The sequence below is a fragment of the Aquarana catesbeiana genome, linkage group LG01, assembly GCF_042186555.1.
Source record: "Aquarana catesbeiana isolate 2022-GZ linkage group LG01, ASM4218655v1, whole genome shotgun sequence".
NCBI lineage: Eukaryota > Metazoa > Chordata > Amphibia > Anura > Ranidae > Aquarana > Aquarana catesbeiana.
In genome coordinates, this window is record NC_133324.1 from 507,004,567 (window position 1) to 507,025,691 (window position 21,125).

General features: G+C 44.7%; 1 protein-coding gene across 9 annotated transcripts in view; it reads left to right on the top strand.

Annotated features, from left to right (window-relative positions):
- Positions 1–21,125, top strand: part of LOC141103671 (acetylgalactosaminyl-O-glycosyl-glycoprotein beta-1,3-N-acetylglucosaminyltransferase-like) — a 408,494-nt gene that overhangs the window by 21,607 nt on the left and 365,762 nt on the right. For 3 of the 9 annotated variants that reach the window (XR_012235351.1, XR_012235354.1, XM_073593561.1), the window contains exon 2: positions 13,708–13,766. Coding sequence is in view for 4 of the 9 variants with exons in the window: in XM_073593561.1 (XP_073449662.1) it covers positions 13,731–13,766 (36 nt within the window). In the remaining 5 variants the exon portion in view is untranslated. Of the gene's footprint in view, positions 1–13,410; positions 13,767–21,125 lie in introns of those variants that run through there. The other 6 variants (XM_073593541.1, XM_073593552.1, XR_012235353.1 and 3 more) reach the window with 6 other exon arrangements.

Genomic DNA, 21,125 nt, shown 5'->3' on the forward strand with positions numbered 1-21,125 from the left:
GGTTTGATTTATAGCCAGATGCAGTAAGCCTGGAATTTCCAAGGCTCAGTTGGGGGGTCCGGGCCTGCCGGGTGGGCGGGGCCTGACTCCGGGTTACCGGGTGAGTGGCTCGGGGTTCGGCGCCGCCTTGCCGGGATGCTGCAGCGGCGGGACCCTGACTGGGTGGTAGCATTTGGCTATATGCATATTGATGGGTGGGTCGGGTTAGGGAGCCTCCGACCCCGGCTGTGTCCAATCACTTTTCCCACATAGGGTTGCGCCTGATTGGTGTCCTCTGTTTTCAGGGGATCATCAGGGCGTGTAAAGACTAGGTCTCACTTACGCCCTTGGCGTATTAGTTTTTTTTCCACTACTAACACTTCTTCTTGAACCCTTTCTGCTACTTCTGTCTTACTAATAACCTTTCCCTTTCACTCTCTCCACCCTTTCCTTACTACCACTAATTTTCCCCATCCCTCCCTTTTTTTTTTTTTTCCTCAATCCTCTTCCATCCCCCCCTGATCCGGTTGCAGTCATGCCAGGAGATAAATTAGACCCTGTCCGCATGGTATCCATCAATGTGAAGGGGTTAAACACCCCAGAGAAGCGCTCCATGGTGCTCACCAATTTAAAACGTATGAAGGCTCACGTGTGCTTTCTCCAGGAGACACATTTACGTGCGGAAAATCCACCAAGACTCCAGAACCGCTTTTTTCCATTAGCTTACCATGGGTGCTCCTCTGATTCCAAGTCAAAGGGGGTGAGCATCCTTATTCATAGCAATACCCCTTGAGAAATCTTCACGCATTCCACTTGGTGGATGTGTGGAGAGTCCTCCACCCGAACCAAAAAGACTATACGTTTTTTTTCACACCCTCACAATTCTTACATCAGACATGTTGATGGTGCCACAGTCGCTCTTGTCTAAGGTTACCTCAGCCTCAATCGGCCCTATTACGTTTTCAGACCATACACCGGTCTTTGTGGATGTAGAACTGCTACAGTCCACCAGGAAACAATGGACATGGAGACTTAACGACTCCTTGATACAATCCCTAGAGATAGTGGCAGAAGTGGTGAGAGAATTAAGACACTACTTCTTCACTAGTGTGACTCCAGAGATACACTCAACAATAGTTTGGGAAGCACACAAAAGCTACATTAGAGGCATCCTGGTAAAAATAGGATCGCGTATAAAGAAGGAAAGAGCCAAACAGACTGTAGATCTTATAGCGAAAATTAGGAAATTAGAGACTATTCATAAAAAATCTTTGGCATCCCAGGCCCTGTCAGAATTAACCGCCTTGCGAAACCAGCTCCGTTCCTTGGCACTGTTCAAGGCCAAGGAGATCATCTCTAAATGCCGTTGTACCTTCTACAAACATAGCAATAAATGCGGCAAAATGCTGGCACGAGCATTGAGAGCCCAGAGATCCCGCACATACATTCCAGAAATGCTAAACGAGACACACAATAAAATTCACACTACGGAGGAGATTGCTGCTTTCTTCCGAGACTATTACACGGCTTTGTAGAACCTCCCATCCCTGCAGACGGAAAGAGATAGATCCGCGGAACTCAAGAACATTCAAGAATATCTTAAAAAATCGGGCCTCCCGCAGATTCCAGAAGACGAGTTGAGCGAACTTGACAAACCTATCTCAGCAGACGAGGTGACGTTGTCAATGACTTAAATGCAGCTAGGCAAGGCCCCGGGCCCGGATGGCTACTCCCTCTTATACTACAAAACTTTTGGAGAAGTGCTGACTCCGCATTTCCTATCTGCATATAATGCTGCAGGCTAGGGGACAACCCTTCCCAGAGACACACTGAGAGCCCACATTACGGTTTTACCCAAAGAAGGGAAGGATCCATTACTCTGTCAAAATTATAGACCGATTTCCCTGTTAAATGTTGACTTAAAAATTTTCACGAAAATCCTTTCTATGCGACTGATAAATTCGATTCTATTACTGATTCATTCTGACCAAGTAGGTTTTGTTCCGACGAGGGAGGCAAGGGACAATACAACGAAGGCAATTAGTCTGATTCAGACGGCAAGAACACGGAAGATCCCCCTGCTGCTCCTCTCGACGGACGCCGAAAAGGCGTTCGATAGGGTGAGCTGGCCTTTCCTATTTGAAAGCCTACGATGCTTAGGATTGAAAGAACGCATGATGAGTTGGATATATGCCTTATATTACTGCCCTTCAGCTCAGGTCAAGGTCAATGGCTATCTTTCATCAACGTTTAATATAATAAATGGGACGAGACAGGGGTGCCCTTTGTCACCATTAATTTTTATTCTCACCCTCGAACCTTTCTTGAGGACTATAAGAAACAACCCAGACATCGAAGGCTTGAGCCTTGATACCAACCTATCCCCGAAAGTCGCTGCTTTTGCGGGTGATCTCCTCTTTTTCCTGACAAAACCCCTAGTGTCCATCCCGAATTTGCTTAAGGAACTAAAGACATACGAGGGACTCAATACCGTATCAACTACCAGAAATCAGAAGCTCTCGATGTTAATTTGCCATCCGCCTTAAACACACTACTCCAATCGGACTTCTCTTTTAAATGGGCCACCTCTCATATCAAATATTTGGGTATCAGGTTACCTGGCAAGACAGAGGATATTTTTCCTCTCAACTTTCCCCCTCTCCTGACAGCGATAAAAAAAGATCTGAAGGAATGGCAGCATGGTCTCTTTACATGGTTTAGACGTTGCAGCATAGTGAAAATGAATATTATGCCCAGACTCCTTTATCATTTTCAGGCACTTCCAATACAAATTCCTCTTGCTTTCTTGAAAGTGGTAAACAGAGTGATAACACACTTTGTATGGGCTGGTAAGCCTCTACGCTTGGCACAAACAGTACTCCGACTTCCAAAATTGAATGGCGGCATTGCTCTCCCTGATGCTATCCTCTACCACACAGCTTGCCATTTAACCCGCATATTAGACTGGAGCAGACATGCTACCCTGAAACAATGGGTACAAATAGAAAATTCCTTGGCAGGAGTCAGTTTGACCAAATGCCCTGGTGTCAACAACCTTTGCCAAAACGGGTATTGTCTCACCGCACAGTAGGGGTGACAATCTGGGCGGCTTGGAAAGTTTTCCGAGACCTGTCTCTTGCACCACTCCCTTCTCCACTCACCCCAGTAGTGGGCAACCCAGCGTTCACTCCGGGACTTAGGGATCCCAGATTCCAAGAACTGAAACTAAATGAGAGATCACAGGCCAGGCATTATCTCATCAATGGCCAATGGAAAAATAGACAACAAATCTTAGATGATCGGGCACTACGGGGACTCTCTTTCTGGCAAAAGATTCAACTGTCTCATTTTATTAGATCACTGCCATCACCAGCTGTTTTCGGTAGGCAACTAACTCCTTTTGAACTGCTCTGCTTGGAGCAGTCTCCATTGAGACACGCGATTTCTCTAACATACCAGCTTCTGGTGTCCCCACAGTCGGATGTCAGACCCCCCTACATTGACAAGTGGGAGCGTGATCTGGGGTTAAAATTCACAGTCAAACAGGTTGAGCGGATCATTTTTTTCTCTAATAAGACTTCCATATGCGCGAGACACCAAGAGGCGGGATACAAAGTGCTGTCCAGGTGGTATTACACGCCAGTAAGGATCCACAAGATGTTTCCCCAGAGCACAGATCTGTGTTGGAGATGTGGAGAAGAGGTGGGTTCCCTTCTCCATGTGTTCTGGTCATGCAGGTTGGTGCGGCCCTTTTGGACTGAGGTCCATCGCATCGCCCAAAAGTTCATGGATCAGGTGTTGCCGGAGTCCCCTGAGTTCTTCCTTTTGCATCACCATGAGATCCCGACCAAGATATACAGGAGATCTATATTGCCACTCTTGTTCACGGCGGCAAAAGGCTGCATCCCATTGTATTGGAAACAGACCAGGCCCCCGACGGTGGCGACATGGTTGAAAAGAGTAGCGGACTTACATGCAATGGAGGACTTGGTGGCCACGGAAAAAGGTTTAAATTAGAAATTCTCCAAGAAATAGTACTTTTGGCATGAGTTTGTCTATTCCGTGGAATACGGACAGCTGGTGAACCAACCTCCTTGAGGGGGGATAACTGTAAAAATATCCCTGGGGGATTGGTTATGACTGGACTGGGGGATATACTTCCCTCTCCTCCCACCCCCCCTTTTTTTTCTTCTTCTCTCTCTCCCCCATTTCTCTCATCCTCCTCTTTTTCTTTCACTTCTTTTTTGTCTCTGTTTCTGGTCCTATCTGATGATGATTTTTCGGATAACGATTTCTAAGGGCCAGTAAAAAAACGGCTTCATTCCCCTAACTACCCCCTTAAAAGACGGCTTATGCCGTGGAAATTAAGGAGCCATGCGGGTCACAGAGGTCCCCTACCCAGTGGTCAAGCATCTTGACTTTATCCCATTAGGAGACTTTGAGTAAAGTGTTCTTACAGTTGTGTAAAAACGGATAGGGTGATGCACATTTTTTTCTGTCTTTGTGTAATACCCTGTGGGGCATTCTGTATCCGCATGTTCTTTCTTGTTAAATAAAGAATTTATAAAAAAAAAAAGAAACTGACTGAAACCTGCCTCTGGAGTCTTTGTTGTCATGTTTGCTAGTGTTTGAGAATGATTTAGTTCACAATACGTGCAACTAGAGAGGACAAAGATGACTTGTTCTGCAGTTCATTTACTGCTTGTTAAGAACAGGTTAATACATTTATGACAATAGTCTGGACCCAGGTGAACTTTAAGCAAATGGGAGTTTGTCTTCAATGAGGATGGTAGGTAACAGTGTTCCCAGCGACACCCACCAAGACCGCTCCGGGCCCGCAGTTGGGACAGCGGAGCCAATAAACATAGCGGTGGGGTCGTATGGGGGGGTGTCAGTGGGGATAGACCTGTCAGAAAATGTAGTGTGGACAGGCAGCGGAGCTGCTACAGAACATATTGTGTCCAGTGGGTGCAAAAAATTGCAAATCCGAAATGTGGTACACACACTTCATACATAGGAAGAAAGCTGGAGACAGGGGCGTAACTAGAAATAGCAGGGCCCCATAGCAAAATGTTGTATGGGGCCCCCCTGCAAACAGCCCCCCCCCCACAGCTGCCCTAGTGTCAATGCAACGTGAGCTCAGCCACATACAGCGTGACCTGTGCACAATGCAGCGTGACCTGTGCCCAATACAGAGTGACCTGTGCCCTATACAGCATGACCTGTTCCCCATGCAGTGTGACCTGTGCCCAATACAGCGTGACCTGTGCCCCATACAACGTGACCTGTGCCCCATGCAGTGTGACCTGTGCCCCATACAGCGGTTCCTGTGCCCAATACAGCCCAAGACCATAGTCTTCTGGGACCTGTGAAGTGTCCCAGAAGGTTGCAGGGGAAGGAGAGGGGGCCAAACTTCTGGTTCAGTTCACTGGGGCAAACTGAGCCGGAAGTGGGAGTGGGTACCTGTCAAAACCAGGTACCCGTTTCCCCTCTTGCCCCCAAAAGATACCAAATGTGGCAAAAGAGGGGGGAGGAGACAGACAAGCGGTGCTTTCCCTTTTGGGTGGAACTCTGCTTTAACCACTTGCCGACCTCCGCATGAACATTTACATCGGCAGAATGGCACGGACAGGCAAATGGGCGTACAGGTACATCCCTTTAAATTTGCCGCTGTGTGGCGGCACGCACGCGACCCTGCAGCGATCTCCGTTAGTGTGATCGCGGGTCCCGCTGACTCGATGTCCGCGGGGATACACGCTATCGTCTCATGGAGAGGAATAACGGGGAAATGCTGATGTAAACAAGCATTTCCCCATTCTGCCTAGTGACACTGATACTGATCACCGCTCCCTGTGATCGGGAGCGGTGATCAGTGTCGTAGGCCAACCCCCCCACAGTTAGAACACATCCCTAGGACACACTTAACCCCTACAGCTCCCCCTCCTGGTTAACCCCTTCACTGCCAGTTACATTTACACAGTAATCAATGCATTTTTAATCGCACTGATCGCTGTATAAATGTGAATGGTCCCAAAATAGCACCAAAAGTGTCCGATCTGTCTGCCATAATGTCGCAGTCACGATAAAAATCGCTGATCGCCGCCATTACCAGTAAAAAATTAATTATTAATAAAAATGCCATAAAACTATCCCCTATTTTGTAGACGCTATAACTTTTGCGCAAACCAATCAATAAATGCTTATTGCGTTTTTTTTTTTTTTTACCAAAAATATGTAGAAGAATACGTATCGGCCTAAACTAAGGAAAAAAAAATGTTTTTTTATACATTTTTTGGGGATATTTATTATAGCAAAAAGTAAAAAATATTGCTTTTTTTCAAAAGTGTCACTCTTTTTTTGTTTATAGCGCAAAAAATAAAAACCGCAGAGGTGATCAAATACCACCAAAAGAAAGCTCTATTTGTGGGGGAAAAAAAATGCCAATTTTGTTTGGGAGCCACATCGCACGACTGAGCAATTGTCAGTTAAAGCGACGCAGTGCCAAAACGGTCTTTGGCCAGCCAAATGGTTCGGGGCTTAAGTGGTTAAAGCGGGGGTCCACCTATCTATCGTTTTTTTTTTTTTTGAGTTCATTTACAAACTTTTCTTCTCAGCATTACATACTCACATATTGTGTGTAATATGTCCGCCTGTGTCAGATTTCGTCGGAAAGAATAACTTATATTATTCACTGCAGGCGGTTTCCATCTTCATTGTGGGCATTTGAAGCCCACAAGCATTTATTTCCTGGATGTGGTGAATGCTGTGCTCCCAGCATTCACCGCTCGTTCCCGCACATGCTCAGTGGCATCCTGGGAAGCCTGAGACTAGCTCCCAGGAGTCTGGGAGAGGCTAGAAACACGCCTACTCCCATGGGAGGAGAACCAGGAAGTGCAAAGAGGAATAGAAAAATAAAAGGTAATTACGGCGATTTAAATTTTTTTAAACAGCATGTCAGCATCTAGGCAAGGAAGAGAATACATACAGATATTGTTCAAAATTTGGGTGGAACCCCGCTTTAAGGATGTAAAGTGCATGGATATATAATAAAGGTATGTTTGGTACAAATTGTAAGCTGTTTTTATATAAAAAAGTAAATTTCTTTCACAGCAGCTCAATCTTGAAGTAATGGAGCAACTATCAAATAACTTTCCTTTTAATATGTTTATTTAAAAGTTTTTCTACTCAATACATTTTGTGAATATATTGCATTTTCTCCATTAATTGATTTAAAGGAGAACTTTACCCATCGATTTAACAGTTGCAAAACACAGTTACGTTTCCAGCATGCCTGGTTGTGTTTGCAACAGAAATGTTAAACCATCAAATGGCTGGTGTCATAACTGATCACATGTGCAACACCAGACTGCAGTCTCACAAAATCAAATTATCACAATTATACAACATATAATATATTGTGGATTGATCGGTCCATATGCAAACGTGAGAGAACATTCCATACACTTGCACATGGGCATCCGCAGGTAGGGGCAAGGGGGGGCTAGTGCCCCCCTCCCCCGGAGCAAGGTGTCCACACATGGACACTCAGGGGCGAGGCTAATCCTGGGTGGGTGCAGAGCCAGTACCAGCATGAGGGAGGAAAGGCAGCTGCCTTAAGGTGCCAGGAGAGGGAGGGCACTAAAGCTACGGGTCCCTCAAGAAAAGCTGATGCTGACACTGGCCCTGCTCACACCTTTACCCAGCTCAGCACAGGTCACACATCGCGCACCGTGACATGCAGCACTGCACTGTGATTCTGTGAACATCAGCCACTGCCTCCAGGTCACATTAGCTTCCATTTGCTCTCCACCCCAGGCTGCTACTGCTCCTCCTCTCTCTGAGTCCTGGGTGAAGGGCAGAACAATCGCTTTTCTCTCTCCAGGCTCCAGCCCTGCAATGAACAATTCCCGCAGAAATGCCTCTAGTCCAGCACAGAGTCAACAATCTCCACTGAACTGGAGACAAGAGATGAGGGTGAGGAGTCCAGTATTACTAGGGGGAGGAGTCAGTAAGCACAGGAGTGGGATCAGCACGCAGTGGAGGGATGAAAGGTACAGTATCTCACAAAAGTGAGTCCACCCCTCACATTTTTGTAAATATTTTATTATATCTTTTCATGTGACAACATTGAAGAAATCACACTTTGCTACAATGTAAAGTAGTGAGTGTACAGCTTGTATAACAGTGTAAATTTGCTGTCCCCGCAAAATAACTCAACACACAGCCATTAATGTCTAAACCGCTAGCAACAAAAGTGAGTACACCCCTAAGTGAAAATGTCGAAATTGGGCCCAAAGTGTCAATATTTTGTGTGGCCATTATTTTCCAGCACTGCCTTAACCCTCTTGGGCATGGAGTTCACCATAGCTTCACAGATTGCCACTGGAGTCCTCTTCCACTCCTCCATGATGACATCACGGAGCTGGTGGATGTTAGAGACTTTGCACTCCTCCACCATTCATTTGAGGATGCCCCACAATTGCTCAATGGGGTTTAGGTCTGGAGACATACTTGGCCAGTCCATCACCTTTACCCTCAGCTTCTTTAGCAAGGCAGTGGTCATCTTGGAGGTGTGTTTGGGGTCATTATGTTGGAATACTGCCCTGCAGCCCTGTCTCTGAAGGGAGGGGATCATGCTCTGCTTCAGTATGTCACAGTACATGTTGGCATTCATGGTTCCCTCAATGAACTGTAGCTCCCCAGTGCCAGCAGCACTCATGCAGCCCCAGACCATGACACTCCCACCACCATGCTTGACTGTAGGCAAGACGCACTTGTCTTTGTACTCCTCACCTGGTTGCCGCCACACACGCTTGACACCATCTGAACCAAATAAGTTTATCTTGGTCTCATCAGACCACAGGACATGGTTCCAGTAATCCATGTCCTTAGTCTGCTCCTCATTAACAAACTTTTTGCTGGGTTTCTTGTGCATCATCTTTACAAGAGGCTTCCTTCTGGGACGACAGCCATGCAGACCAATTTGATGCAGTGTGCGGTGTATGGTCTGAGCACTGACAGGCTGACCCCCCCCCCTTCAACCTCTGCAGCAATGCTGGCAGCACTCATACGTCCATTTCCCAAAGATAACCTCTGGATATGACGTGCACGTGCACTCGACTTCTTTGGTGGACCATGGAGAGGCCTGTTCTGAGTGGAACCTGTCCTGTTAAACCGCTGTATGGTCTTGGTCACCGTGCTGCAGCTCAGTTACAGGGTCTTGGCAATCTCCTTATAGCCTAGGCCATCTTTATGTAGAGCAATAATTATTTTTTTCAGATCCTCAGAGAGTTCTTTGTCATGAGGCGCCATGTTGAACTTCCAGTGACCAGTATGAGAGAGTGAGAGTGATAACACCAAATTTAACACACCTGCTCCCCATTCACACCTGAGACCTTGTAACACTAACGAGTCACATGACACCGGGGAGGGAAAATGGCTAATTGGACCCAAATTGGACATTTTCACTTAGAGGTGTACTCACTTTTGTTGCCAGCGGTTTAGACATTAATGGCTGTGTGTTGAGTTATTTTGAGGGGACAGCAAATTTATACTGTTATACAAGCTGTGCACTCACGACTTTACATTGTAGCAAAGTGTCATTTCTTCAGTGTTGTCACATGAAAAGATATAATAAAATATTTACAAAAATGTGAGGGGTGTACTCACTTTACTGTAAATATTGCTGCTTTGCTTTGCATAAGATAGCCCACTGACATGTACACCATGGGGACACAAGTCTGTTTACATCTATTACTCCATAGAGGACAGTGGAGGGTCTGATGAACTGACAAGCAGACCCGATCAGACCAATTGGTGCCAGGATGGGAGGGTAAAATCTGAATCCCCAACCACTTGCTGGAGCTTCAGATTTTTAATGTGCTGCTGACATGTCCTTTTAACACACCACTCCTTCACAACCGCTATGATGTGCCGCCACCCCGCCCCCCCCCCCCCGCCACCTAGTCATCTATATGCTATCATATAGAGGCTATTGGCTCCCTATGTGATAACAACAAAGTCATGAAAAAAATAAAATAAATACATTTTAAAAAGTTTTAACTGTTTAAATGGACACATAAACAATAATACATTTTTTTAGAGGCCTCCCCCCACACACACACATATAAAAACACATGTGTTAGGTCACCTAGGTAGGAAAATGATATTTGCCCTACACATATATCACTGCACACATCAGAATGAGGGCAATAATTTTAATTCTAAAATGATGACCTACTGGGGCAAGATAAAGAGATGTAGCTGTACCGGCACCGCCCACTCAAGCCCCTCCATGATGTTGACAAAAAGGGGCGGAGCATGGGTGACCTTAAAATGATGCCCCCCCCTGAAAAAACTTCTGCGGACGCTCTTGCACTTGCATTTGCCAGCCATTCATTCCTCAGAGAGATCCTGTCCTGTGGAACAGCAGTTACTGGGCACGTGAGCTGTCCTTAGGCGCTGGGTCTTCCATTGCTGTGCCCGGTGTGTGGGCTGGACACAGCTTAAACCCCAGTAACTGTGGTTGACACTGTGCCAACTGACTAAGGAGTACTGCCGTTCCAGTGGGCCAGCATAACCTTCAGCCACATAAACCTATAGACCATAGGTCTCCAAACTGCGGCCCGGGGGCTGGATACGGCCCTTTGCTCACCTTTATCTGGCCCTTCGGGCACCACTCCATCCACTGAAACCAATTATGGGGCACCATTCCTCACACTGATGCCAATAATGGGACAGAATTTCTCCCACTGACATCAAAGATGGGGCACCATTCCTCCCTTGAGTTCCAATAATCTGGCACTTTTCCTGCCACTGACACCAACAATGGGGCACTAATCTTCCCACTGAAACCAATCATAGTGCATTGGTTACACCCACTGGCCACAGACCAGCCCCCTTAAAGCCTGAAGGATATTAAACTGGCTCTTTGTTTAGAAAGTTTGGAGACCCCAATTTGGCTCATTTACAGCTCATTTGGCTGTACTTCTCTTCATCTTTTGCACTCCCGTGACCTCTTTTCAGCTGACAGCAGGCTGAAACCTGCTGTCGGCTGACGTCACAGGGCTGGTCCAGGCTGGGGCAAGATCTCAAGATCACCCAGGAGCCTGGATTGACAGCTGCCTCAGCCTGTCAGTGGGCCGCTAGAGCCTGAGCCAGCCACTCCCACCCCCTCCACAGCCCAGGGCTCCAGTGAGTGCAGGGGGGACAGAGCAGAGAGCTGATGATTAACAGTCACCAGCTCTCTGCTCATGGAGCACTGAGAACTGTGTTTCTGTGTTTGATTGCTCAGTTCTCACTCACCAGCGGGGAGGACAGATGTAGCATCGAAATGATGCTGCATCCACCTAAGTAAGTATAATTTCTAAAAAAAGAAAAAAAAATCCTAAACTTCTCTTTTAAAGCTGAACTCCAGACAAATAGCTAAACAGAATAAATACATACAGTACATTTTAAGGAATTGTTTGCACATATTCTGATAAAGATCTAACCCTTTTGCACCAGAGCCGTTTTTGCAATTTTTTGCACAAATGCAAGTAGCATCCTCCTAAACCCTGCACTCTGCACATAGCATCCACCTGAATCCTGCACTCTTCACGTAGCATCCTCCTGAACCCTGCACTCTGCACGTAGCATCCTCCTGAACACTGCACTCTGCACGTAGCATCCACCTGAACCCTGCACTCTGCAAATAGTGGACCTCTGAAACATGCACTGTGCATATAGCATGCTCTTCAACCCTGCACTCTGTACGTAGCACACTGCGCACACCTCAACCCTTCACTCTATGCATAGCGTACTCCTGAACTCTGCACCCTGTATGGAACGCACTCCTGGTTTTTAACAATGCCCCATTTAGGACCCTTTCTCTGTTAGTACAGTTTGGCCAGAACCACCATTTGAGTGGGGGTTAGCTGGTCATTTGTATTGAGGTAAAGGTGTGGTTGAGATCCTGCACCTATTCTTTGAGAAAAAAGCCCTGACCACTCGTATACAGGGGCACACTGACCACCAGTATACAGGGGCACACTGACCACCAATATACAGGGGCACACTGACCACCAGTATTTAAAAAAAAAAATAGTGTGTGAAAAAAAAAATTGCACCATCCATCTTTTTAATCTGTGGGGCCTTTGCTTTAAAAAAATATATAATGTTTGGGGGTTCAAAGTAATTTTCTAGCAAAAAAAAAAAAAAAATTCATGTAAACAAAAAGTGTCAGAAAGGGCTTTGTCTTCAAGTGGTTAGAAGAGTGGGTGATGTGTGACATAAGCTTTTAATGTTGTGCATAAAATGCCAGGACAGTTCAAACCCCCCCTTCCTTCCCCCAAATGACTCCTTTTTGGAAAAGTCGACACCCCAAGCTATTTGCTGATAGGCATGTTGAGTCCATGGAATATTTCATATTTTGCCACAAGTTTCGGGACAATTACAAGCTTTTTGTTTTTTTGTCACTAAATGATATATTGCTTACACATGCCATGGGTATATGTGGAATTACACCCCAAAATACATTCTGCTGCTTCTCCTGAGTACAGGGATACCACATGTGTGAGATTTTTTGGGAGCCTAGCCGTGTACAGGATCCCGAAAACCAAGCACTGCCTTCAGGCTTTCTAAGGGCGTAAAATGGTGATTTCACTCCTCACTACCTATCACAGTTTCGGAGGCCATGAAATGTCAAGATAGCACAAAACCCCCACAAATTACCACATTTTGGAAAGTAGACACCATTGAATATTTTATATTTTGCCATTATATATTTGGGGTGTCTACTTTCCAAAATGGGGTCATGGGGGGGGGGGGGGGTTGTATTGCCCTGCCATTTTAGCACCTCAAGAAATGAGATAGGTAGTCATAAACTAAAAGCTGTGTAAATTCCAGAAAATGTACCCTAGTTTGTAGACGCTATAACTTTTGCGCAAACCAATAAATATCCACTTATTGACATTTTTTTTACCAAAGACATGTGGCTGAATACATCATTTTGGCCTAAATGTATGACTAAAATTGAGTTTATTGGATTTTTTTTATAACAAAAAGTAGAAAACATATCGCAAAAAATAAAAATGGCAGAGGCAATCAAATACCATCAAAAGAAAGCTCTATTTGTGGGAAAAAAAGGACACATATTTCGTTTGGGTACAGCATTGCATGACTGCGCAATTACCAGTTAAAGCAGCGCAGTGCCAAATTGTAAAAAGTGCTCTGGTCATTGAGCAGCCAAATCCTCCGGGGTTTATATAAGCACTTTAAATTTTTTAAGAGCGAGAATGACGGAGTCTATTTTCTGATATTTTTATTGGTTTGAAGTCTGTTCCACAGACATTGTTTGGAAAGGACCCAAGCTTATACCATAAAACCAAGAACGTGGCCAATGTGCTGTGTATTTTTACTAACTCTATAATTACATCGTCACATCATAAATTCAGGTGTTTTGAAACTCACTTTGTTGACTTGAGGGGGTGAGGTGACCATATGCTATTCCAATACAAGCTGTAAACGAGATAAAAAATGATAAGAAACTAAACATCCTGGAATTCAGGAACAGCACCAGAACAGGGTAACTTCAATTCTCCCTGGTATACATGCATTTAATCTATCTTCATAGACATACTACATATATGGAAATGAATAATGGAACTGCATGACCTATGACAAGAAGAGTATTAATCAAATTATTGTACAGAGCACCTAACAAGCGATCGCACGTTTTGTTCATTTCAGCCTCTGCTTGAATTGTTTCTGCAATGGCAGCAAAATGCCCTGGACGACACTGCACACTGGTAATTTTTTTACTTTTTTGGGGTGGGAGGTACAGTTATTTACTGTGAAGAACACAAATGAGTACGTATTAAACATATCTGGATTTGATTTATACAGGTCAGTTTACTAAAGGAGTAGGGGCTGCTCACGCAAAGTGGTTGATAACTTGGCTTAGTAAAAAACATGATGCTGTATCTACTCTTATTAGTTGTGTTATTAGTTATACAAAAAAAAAACAGGATTTTTGCTTGCACATGATTTTAAATATTGTGAACACATATTCACCTCATTCGCTAAACCAAGTAAATATTCTCTTTACAAAGTTAACATTTCCACACTCTACTCCAAATAAATCAATCCCAGAGTATACAGGTGTGAAATATCTTTTGAAAGTCTAGTTCTAAAATACAGTAAGTACATTTTTGTTATTCTTTTGTAAACAGACCATAGACTCTACAGGTGGCTTCTGTATATATTTACAACTTGGAGTCATGTTCCCTATTTTATAATTAAGTTTTGATTTGCTAACTTGCAAATCTGAGCACAAATGTAGTTTTTTTTGCTTTGCATACCCTTTTCTTGGTAAAATGTTTTAATTATGTTTTCTTTAGATTTAATTTGCAGTTGTATGGTGTAAGAAAATATCGTCCAAAGATTAAAACTAAAAAAAACAAAAACATATGACTTTAAAGTGAATAACTGAAATTGTGTTTTTTGTTTTGTTTTTTTTTGTAGTGGGAGTAGGGAAGGGCTAAAAACCAGGTTATATTTTTGCTGCCTGTTTCCTGCTGGGGAGATTTCCCTTATACTTATTGTCCTGGAAATGGAACAGGAGATGAGATTTGACCAGGATTCCCATCTTAGACAGCTGTCATCAAAATATGAGTCCCCATTGTCAATTTCCCCAGCAGGGACACAGCAACAAAAAATAGAGGGTCCACCCCCCTTATGCCCAGCCTGTGGTTCAGGACCCACGTGTGGCCCTTTGGCACTTGTTGTGCAGCCCTGAGCTCCTGCAGATAGTAGTGTGTTCCTTACCTAGATGCTTACTGAGGCTACCATGTTCTTTCGACTGGGTCTAGTAGTTACCGTATTTTTTTTTTTCACACTAACATTTTTTTCTTTGCTATCCATTACCTTTTCTATTTTATGTTTTTTTCCTCTGATCTTTATAATAGATTTTGAGAAATATTAAGGGTAATTTTTAGGGAGCACAAGTGTGGAAGCATTGACTGACTAAACTGGCATTACTAACAGTGATCTCTATGAGTCTCATATAATGATTCTCCAGTTTATGACTGTCTCCTAATACATGTCTAGTCATCACTAACTCCTATTGCATGTTTAAAGTCTTGTACCATATCATATTGCATGTCTCGGCGGTCTCTAACGGCAGCCACAACTTTTTCAATACAGACACAGGGTGGATCCAGCCAGGCACAATGACATATGCATATTCATATGCAGAGTCCAGTTCATCCATCATTACCCCAAACTATGTTTAGCACATATCACTTGTTATCCAACCCAATAACAGAATGTCCAGTCAGGCTTGGTATTCTTCTTAAGCAAAAAAGGAATCTCTACCACTGTTCAATAGGAAATAGAAGAGTATTTTCAGCAATAAAACAAGGCTATCCACCCCTGTGGCAAAAGGTTCTACAGATATACCCCACTTTTAAGGACACAATGGGGTTTATTTACTAAAGCTGAAAAGTGCAAAATCAGGTTCACTTCTGCATAGAAACCAATGAGCTTCCAGGTTTTATTACCAAAGCTTAATTGAACTAGCCGAGGTTAGAAGCTCATTGGTTTCTATGCAGAAGTGAGCCTGATTTTGCGCTTTCCAGCTTTAGTAAATAAACCCCATTGGGTCCTTAAAAGTGGGGTATGCCTGTATTCAACATGGTGTTTTTTTTAATATAGGTATATGTGTTGCTCAAACATTCTCCTCTGGATTCACATAATTTAGCTTAAATCTCTCCCAGGAAGGGCGTTATTCTCTTCTCCTCAATTAAGCACAAACATTCCTTTAGGAAGATTCCCAAACTGGACAACTTACTCAGGATTCATCAGTCTATCTCTCCTCCTACTAATGGGGATTCCTCCTCCGTTTCCCACTCTTCCCCACGCTATCCAAAACATAAAAAAATACTTTTGCCTTTGCATACAATTGAAAGGGAAATTTATACTTTGAGAAAAAAATAATGAATAACAAAAAAGGAAAAAATAAAGTGCTGTCACAGGAGACTTATGTAGACTGTTGTTGGACTCCTCAAAATGTTAGCTGCCTGGCTGTTCCTGGCTTCATAAAGTCTAAATGACTGCCCTAGAACAAGCATGCCAGTAAAACCATATAAATATTAGAATTAATTATCATTAGATTTACTTGCTTTCTATAACGCAAAAGGGTATTGAAAACAGCATGGCCTAGTATTTTTAGGAGAAGTTAGTAATGACAGCCAGCATGTTTCTTTCATTACAGGTTTCATTTAATGAACCCTAGTGTATTTCCTTCAAACCATTCTTTACAATTTTCACATTTTAAGGGTATGTTATGCATCCGAAATTGTTATTCTGTCAGTAGTCCTACTTGTCTTTGTCATTTAACGTAACAATCTTTTACTATATAGAACTCCTTATGGTAACTAGGGATGAGATAGTTGATTTGGCCATAAATCTGGCTGTTTTGTTAAAAGTGGATGCTGGATAATGACCAATACATGCCACCACTGTATTATACCATGGGATGTTTTAATCCATGCCCTATGCAAGGCTGTGTTTTACTGGCACAGGAATACACAAGTGTTGTGTGCATCCCCGTGCAGGCAGTCCCATTGCTGTCTATTGGGACGTAGTGGCTGCACAGACACAGCTGATGCTCCCAATATGACATCTATGCAGGTGTGGGTACACGGCCCCTAAATGAGTTTGCTCTGTATCTGCTTATGACCCTCAGTTATTGTCAAAGCTATAACTGTTTAACATACATTGATGTAAAAGTATAAGTAAACCCTCACCTTGTTAAACTATCCACTTAGTTTAAAATAGAAATGTAAGGCAAAATGTGTGTGTGTGTGTGTGTGTGTATATATATATATATATATATATATATATATATATATATATATATATATATATATATATATACACAGTATATATAAAACATTATAAATATATTTTTTCCTTTTTTTATAAGAGTTTACATGATCTATGTTCTCAGCTGCATAAAGGGCTTGGTGGGGGAGGAGACTGGGGGGGGGGGGGGTGTAAGCAGGAGGCAGAGAAACAGCAAAACACTGATCTTCCCAGTGAAGAGCTGTGCAGGGGGCTGTGTCAGCACAAGTCCTGATCCTTGGAGGACAAGCAGGCCGTTCCCCTAGCACAGAGAGGAAACTAACCATGCCGAGAAGGATGAGCTTCTATGCCTAGTGTGGTCAGTTTGAATTAGGAACGCAGGGCGACCAACAGGATCACCAGGTATTTCACACAAAGATGCAATGCAAAGAGAACAGAATACTTTTTCACATAAGTACATGGTACAACATACACATGTAGCGGTACCCCCGTAGGGGCTGCTGAGTGATGTGGCCCATCTGTCACCCTGCCCAGCCCGGAATTCACTTCCAGTCACTCCAAGACAATGAACAAGTCCATCAGCTTTGTTTTTGTATTTTATTGAGGCATTAAAGTTTGGACACCACTTACTGCAGACTATCTCTCCTCCCTTCAGCACAATTCTTCAGGCACAGCTAGCACATGGTTAGGCCTAACTCTGGTTTCAGCCAGGCCTTAGCTAAGTTCCTTATTACAGGCTGGGACCGTGGGCCCCTATAGTGTAGCAAAAAAAAAAAACAGTCCTGGTGCTAGCTGCCCTCTTTGGTGGACTACTGATCCCTGTCAGCCCTTGGCCCTGACAGCTCTCCTGACTGCAGCGGCCCGACTTCACTACCAGTAACATCACATTCTCTCCCGCTGGCTCTACATCCATCTCAGACTGCACACTCCCAGTTCTCTCCGACATGCCTCTCCCAGCTCTCCTGACTGTGCCTGCCACTCACCGACACCTGATGGATCCCTCCTGGAGACTTGCCCGGCTGTATACCCCGCTGTCCTTCCCTGCTCCTGTTCAGGACACCACTTGGGTTGTGTGGGGTTCCTGTTTAACTCTAAGCCCCTGGCCCAAGGTCACCCCCCCCAGACTGGGGGGGCTCCCTCTAAGGCCCCGACAGCCTAATACTCCATCTCCAGTTCTTCCATCCGAACAACTCCTCCCCAGCTGGGCTGACTCCATTTTAAGGAGGCCTGCCCCCTGCCAATTCAGGTTGCCAATCAAAGTTGGGGATTGGTCAGGGCTCCTTAGAACATCCCAGACAGCTCCACCTTTCTTCCCCACCTTCCTTCTAGAAGCCTCTAGAAGCAGAAGGGAGGTAACCGAAAGGTGAAACTAGCTGTGAGTCACTAGCCTACTCTAAAGCCCCTCTAAAGCCCCTCTAAAGCCCCGTACACACGATCGTATTTTCCAATGGGAAAAGTTGGATGTCAGGCTGTTGGCGGAAAATCCGACCCTGTGTATGCTCTATCGGACAATTGTTGTCGGACTTTCTGCCAACAAATGTTGGCTAGCATGTCTTCAAATTTTCCGCCAACAAATGTGTATTGTCGGATTTTCCGATTGTGTGTACACAAGTCCGTCGGACAAAAGTCCAATGTACAAACACACATGCTTGGAAGCAAGGACGAGCCAGAAGTGGTCGGTCTTGTAAACTAGCGCTCGTCATGGAGAATTAACATTCGTGATGTGGCAAATTATGAAATCTCGAAATGCAGAGCACATTTTCTTCTTCTTTAATGGGATGATAATGAAGTTGCTTTGCTGGTGATACTGATGGCAGTGCTGTATCTTGGCCTAGGCCGGCAAGGCCTAGGCCTAGGGTGGCACTTTGCGGGGGGGCGGCACCAAGCCGCCCCCCCACATGAAGAAAACCCCCCATCCTCCCGATTCCCATGGCAGCCTCCCGCGGCCGCCAGCACAAATATAGCCCCTGGCGCGGCGGCCTGTAGCGTGGGACTTGCTAAAATCATTAGCAGTATGGATGGACAGTGCGTACTTGGCCAGGGGGAGGGAGCGACTGACGCCCCCCATTAAACGGCCAGTGACTGGCCAGCCCGGGCGCATATCATTCCAGTGGCAGAGGCTCCGCCTACAGCTCCGCCTACTCTCCTCGGCAGCACTGAATCCCCCATGCATCTTCCCCCCGGCCTGGGGGGCGGGATCTCTGTGACTGAAGGATGAAAAGAGAGAGGATGATGAGGGGAACCCCTGCAAGTGGTGGCCAGGACAGCAGCTAAGGTAATTACATTTATTTTTGTAAGTTATCAATGATCACTTATCATCCATATAAAGTGGCAGTGCTCAACATGGATTAAATGCTAATTTTCATAGCATATTGCAACAAAGTGATCCATGCATGCTCAAACTCATTAAACAGTCCACATTCAGTGAAAGTTCATGTACTGCATTTTTGCAGTACATGAACTTTCACTGAATGTGGACTGTTTAATAAGTTTGCATAGATTCCAGCATGGATCACTTTGCAGTGCATGAACTTTCACTGAATGTGGACTGTCTAATAAATTTGCATAGATTCCAGCATATGCAAAGTGCTCCATGCTGAAATCAATGCAAACCCATTAAACAATCCACATTCAGTGAAAATTCATGCACTGCAAAGTGCTCCATGCTATAATCAAAACATAATTAATATACACAAGTAAGCTGTGATATTTTGAAACTGACGAGGCTGCACTGATTGCCACTGATGAGGCGGTACTCCTGAGCTGCACTGATGAGCACGGGTAGGCTGTACTGATCAGCACGGGTAGGCTGCACTGATATGCGACACTGATGAGTACTGATATGCGGCACTGATGGGCACTGGTAGGCGGCACTGATGGGCACTGGTAGGCTGCACTGATGGGCACTGGTAGGCTGCACTGATGGGCACTGGTAAGCGGCACTGATGAGCAGTAGTAAGCGGCACTGATGAGCAGTGGTAGGCTGCACTGATGAGCACTTATAGGTAGCACTGATGAGCACTGATAGGTGGCACTGATGAGCACTGATAGGCGGCACTGATGGGCACTGGTAGGCGGCACTGATGGGACTGTACTGATGGGCACTGATAAGGCTGCACTGCTGGGCACAGATGAGGTGGCACTCTTACGCTGCACTAAAAAGGCAGCACTGATTGGCTGCACTGGTGACCCCTGATGAGGACGCACTGGTGGCCACTGATAGGCTGCACTGGTGGCCCCTGATGAGACTTCACTGATGGGCACTGATAAGGCTGCACTGTTAGGCACAGATGAGGTGGCAGTCTTAAGCTGCACTGATAGGGCTGCACTGATGGCCACTGATAGGGCTGCACTGATGGCCACTGATGAGGCTGCACTATTTGGCACAGATGAGGTGGCATTCTTAAGCTGCACTGATAGGGCTGCACTGATAAGGCAGCACTGATATGCTGCACTGATGGCCACTGATAGGCTGCATTGGTGGCCCCTGATGAGGCTGTCCTGATGAGGCTGTACTGATGAGGCGGCACCGATGAGGCTGTACTGATGGGTACTGATATGCTTTATGTTGATATTGTTAAAGTTGTTGTTAATATTTATATTTGGAACTTAATTCTACACAAAACATTTAACAGTGTAATTTCATGAGATATGTTAAGGTGTAAGGTGTGTTCAGGGGCGGAGCAGGGTAGGGGTTGGGTGGGCCAAGTGGTGGCAAGTAACTCTTAAGGCCTGGCTAGTGGCTCCTTGCCCTCAAAGAGCTTACAATCTAAGGTCCCTAACTCATACATACACATGGTAGGGGCAACAATTTAGACAGGAGTCAACTACAACCGGATTGATTGATGTAAGTATGGAGTGAATGGTGCATGATTGTGTGTGCTAATGTACAGAGAGGAAAAGGTGGAGCCTAAAGAGGAAGGGGTGTGGTTTACAGATGATAGGGTGTGTCTTAAACAGGAAGGGGTGTGACTTTGACAGGAAGGGGCAGGTCATATTTAAATTAGGGGGTGCATGAGTTTAGTCAGGCCTAGGGCAGCACAAAACCTAAATACACCACTGACTGATGGAGTTATTGCAATTGCAAACAAATTTTCAAAGGCCTTTTTCTTCTAGTGATATCAAGAATAATATTATTATTTTTTTTTTAATTTTTATTTCGGCAAGTTACCACAACACCATTATCCCGTAGTTTTTAAGACCAAAGATACAACTACTGCCTACTCCCAAACTGTAATTTGAAGTAAAACACATAGCCAAGTATTATTCTCCACAATTATTTTACTGTGCATTAAAAAAAG